Consider the following 4,326-nt stretch of genomic DNA (forward strand, 5'->3'; position numbering starts at 1 on the left):
GAAAGAAAGAAAGAAAGAAAAAGAAAAGAAGAAATGAAAAGAGAAAAAAAGAATCCAAAACCAAAGGCATGAACTCAACTAAGATTTGAAGCTAGGATCTTAAAGAGCCAGTGTATCATTTGCTAGAGAGCAGCACCCACTGGTGATAGGGAAGCTATCTCACCCAGATGAAGACTCAAAAGGATAGTCACGGAAACTTCAGGTTTGATGAAGTTCAAGGGGGCAGGGATAAGGGGGTGGAAGAATGAAATATCTGACTTCATAAATATTAGACTATAAAATCCTATAAATTCCTTCCTCCTAGTATTATATTGCCAGTACATCACATGTCTGGTCACCAATTCCACTACACTTCTTCACTAAGCCTTCCACTCATCTACTAGATCTGTTTTAATCAACTTACTCCATATAGAACTCTGCGAAAACATGGCTGTACTAGAAAATAAAGGATGCCTATAGAATTACGGAACAATTCTGTGTAGATTACTGTTGAATTTCCATATTTCTCTAAAAAGAAATTTTTTGTTGAGATTTTTCAACAAAAAAATTTGTTTTACCATCTAGATACTTGTCTTTTTGTGGCCCAGGTGAATGTTGAATCTAAATGATTCCTGATATTTTTACTGTACCATTGCTATACATTTAGTTAAGTTTAAAGCTTACAGGCCTTAAAGAAATGCACAACGAAGGCACACTGCCACAGATAACAGGTTGGATGGGATGAACCAAGGGTTCTGGTTTCTGACTGCCCTTGTTGCCCCCTAAGTGCTACTCTCTGCATAACCAAGATTTAATAAGCTAGATGATAATAAAATACTTGCCTCTGAAAAAAGTCCACTTCCTGTAAAAACTTTTCACACATCCCAAACAAGGGGTCAACTCTGCAGAAAAAGAGAAAAACAAACACACATAACACATATTTTGCTTATGTAATCTTCAAACTGAGGAATGAGGACCAAGTTCCCAGAAACCTGAGCCTACATGAAAGGAAATGAGAGTATTACACTACCAAAATGATCTCTAAAAGGAAGAGCAGATTCCTAATGGACTTGGGGGAAAATATCTGCCAGAGTAACTATTGGGCTCAATGAGCACTCAAAATCAAAGGCTGTCATAGGCCGTGCCTGGCATCAGACTCACAAAGGACACAGGGCAGAAGCACAGCCTGCAGGCAGGGTGGCGTCATGTTCCTCCTCAGCGGGAGTCCTCACCGAGCTCCATTCAGCTATTCACTGGGAGCTGGAAGCTCTGGGAGCTCTGATTTTGCCGCAGACAGACAGCTCAGGTGCAAGGAGATGACATCTACATCAGGTGAGTTTGGAGACCACCCTGCATGAGAAGCCTCATTCTCCACATGTGCTAACATCTCCTGACACAAATCCACAGGCGCACCTTCCAGGGTCTCCACAAGGGATACGCTCAGTTATAAGAATCACTGCACTCAGTGGAACCCAAAGTTTGGTGTCTGCTTCAGGCAATTACAGTTCACTGGCAGTCCCTTCTGGTCTAGATGCAATTTTCTCAGGGATCATTTTTATGATCACAGAGGTACCTAGTAAATACAGTATATACTACCAGGTTTCCAGGGGATATACCTAGAAAGTTAACTAAACGTCAAATTCTCATGCAGAAGCGGAAAAGTTTTGTTACTACTCTGCTCATAGACACACACGATGTTCTTTCCTCACTTGGCTTCTCTGGTTTCAGAGCCACACATTTTCTTTTCATTTCTTGTAATTTCTGAATGAAACTTTCTATTTATTTTCATTAATATAGTATTCATTAGAGGAGTAAAATTCCAGTGAAGAAAAACAGACAAATACTCTTTCCTTATATAAAAACATGCAAGAAAATGGTGTCAAGGTTCTTAATAACCCAGTTTAGTCTTTCTACTAAAATGTAAGCTCCCTGAGAGTAGGGACTTTGTATTAATCATTTTGATATACATTTTCTGGCATAAGCAACTATTCAATAAATATCTGTTGAATGAACAACTTAAATGAGAAATGACAGATGGAAACTTACTCTACAAGCAACATGCATTTGAATTCTTTTCCTAAAAAACAGGTAGCACTCAAAAAACTGTCTTCACTCTGATAAACTACCAGAAATGGAATTGAAATCTGATAGCGAGGTTCACCCACTAAAGATCTCCAGGAGTGAGAGGATTTGGGAGGGAGACCTCCAGCTAAGCAGGGGGTGAAAGGGAAGCAATTCAACCAAGCAGTGTCAATGAGGGGCCTGCCTATATGGAGTCATCTTGTAGAACTTCCCAACAGTAAAACATAAAAAGATTTAAGAACTCTCTCTGAACCCCAAAACAGACCAGGAAGCCTCACCTACAGGTTTTATGAAGTAAGCCTTTATCACTAAGAACCTCTACTTTTGGTGTGAGGAAGCAAAGCAGAGGAAAAGTAAAGTCCACTGGGAAACCAAACACTGATCTACAACTGGCTTCCATTTGTAGGTATGCAATGACAATGGAAAATTATTAGATGCTATTATCAGGGCTGAAAAGGATACCAAGCAGACCTCAGTGAGAGAAAGTCAAGGCAAGAAAGCTCAGAAAAAAAAAATTTTTTAATTCTAATAAATAACCTCAGAGAGATTAAAGAGGATATCTGAAAGGATACTGCACTGGTAAAACATGAGAAACTGCTATGAAAAGGGCACATTGAAGAAAACATACTTGCAAATGGACAGTAGTAATGAAATGAACTCAAAAGTAAGGAATACTACATTGAAAAATGATGAAAACTGAAGTCATCACTTAAAAAAGCACATTGAGGGGCACATGGGTGGCTCAGTCAGTTAAGCATCTGACTTCGGCTCAGGTCATGATCTCACAGTTCTTGAGTTCAAGCCCCGAAAAGCACTCTGTGCTAAGAGCTCAGAGCCCGGAGCCTGCTTCAGATTCTGTGTCTCCCTCTCTCTCTGTTCCTCCCCTGCTTGCATTCTGTTTCTGTCTCTGTCTTGCTAAAAATAAATAGATTTTTAAAAAAATTTTAAGAGAGCATATTGAGGAATTTACTCATAATATAGAGTAGAAAAACTAAGAAACTAAAATTATGAGGAAAATAATATGATATAGAAAAAATAGATCCAGAAGACACAACATCCTGTATGACAGACTGGAGTGGATGGAAGTAGTAGTAATTAAAGAAATAATACAGGAGAAAAGATCCCTGAGCTAAAAGCAGAGTTTATACTTTAAAGTCCAACTGAAGGTCAGTAAGAGCACTGAAAGAAAACAGGTATCTACACATATCCTGGTAGAATTTCTAAAGAGACAAAAAGAAGAGAAGAGAAGAGAAGAGAAGAGAAGAGAAGAGAAGAGAAGAGAAGAGAAGAGAAGAGAAGAGAAGAGAACCAAGAAAAATAAGGAAACAAAAGAAAGAGAGCCAGGCTGACACTGGATATCCTGTTACACTAAATACTGAACAGTAACTCAGCCATATTTACAGAATTCGGAAAGAATTCCAGTTATGCATACGAGCAAAAGACAGGCAGTTTCAGACATGCAGGGTCTCAATGAGTGTACCAATTATATATTTATTCAGAAAAACAACTACTAGAGAATGTGCTCCTATCAAATAGTGAATTTAGAACAAGGAATTTTAGGGGTGCCTGGGTGGCTCAGTCAGTTAAGCGTCTGACCAGTTCAGATCATGATCTCGTGGTTCATGAGTTCGAGCCCCACACTGGGCTCTGTGCTTACAGCTCAGAGCCTGGAGCCTGCTGAGGATTCTCTGTCTCCCTCCCTCCCTGCCCGCTCCCCTACTTGTGCTCACTAGCTCGCTCTCTCTCTCAAAAATTAATAAACATTAGAAAAAAAAAATTCTTGGGGCGCCTGGGTGGCTTAGTCAGTTAAGCGTCCGACTTTCGCTTAGGTCATGATCTCACGGTTCGTGGGTTCGAGCCCCGCGTCGGGCTCTGTGCTGACTGCCAGCTCAGAGCCTGGAGCCTGTTTCAGTCTGTGACTCCCTCTCTCTGACCCTCCCCTGCTCACGCTTGCTCTCTCTCTCCCTCTCCTAGAAAAAAAAATGTTAAAAACCTTTATAAATTTATGCTCTTCAAAAGAGAAAATTCAGAAAATATATTGTGGAATTGTAAATAATTTCTATTCTTAATTGCTTGTTACACGGTCAAATGGTAAAGAAATACATCTTATCAGAAATGTCTGAGGAGCATAATTTAGTTACTATTTTTATAAATTGAGATCAACTAGAGGAGGAGAAAAGTAGAGTTGACTTTAGATCAAATAAGTTTAAGAGTAGCGTGAATAAATAAAAAATAATAAATATAATCAATTTGTCACCGATTTCT

At 39.3% G+C, this 4,326-nt stretch overlaps 1 protein-coding gene across 2 annotated transcripts in view; it reads right to left on the reverse strand.

Annotated features, from left to right (window-relative positions):
- INTS4 (integrator complex subunit 4) overlaps window positions 1–4,326 on the reverse strand; it is a 120,257-nt gene that overhangs the window by 10,449 nt on the left and 105,482 nt on the right. For both annotated transcript variants that reach the window (XM_039228713.1, XM_039228714.1), the window contains exon 19: window positions 822–881. In XM_039228713.1, coding sequence (XP_039084644.1) covers window positions 822–881 — 60 coding nt within the window. The remainder of the gene's footprint in view (window positions 1–821; window positions 882–4,326) is intronic.

This window comes from Hyaena hyaena, unplaced genomic scaffold (genome assembly GCF_003009895.1).
Source record: "Hyaena hyaena isolate Hyena2069 unplaced genomic scaffold, ASM300989v1 scaffold_34, whole genome shotgun sequence".
Lineage (NCBI taxonomy): Eukaryota > Metazoa > Chordata > Mammalia > Carnivora > Hyaenidae > Hyaena > Hyaena hyaena.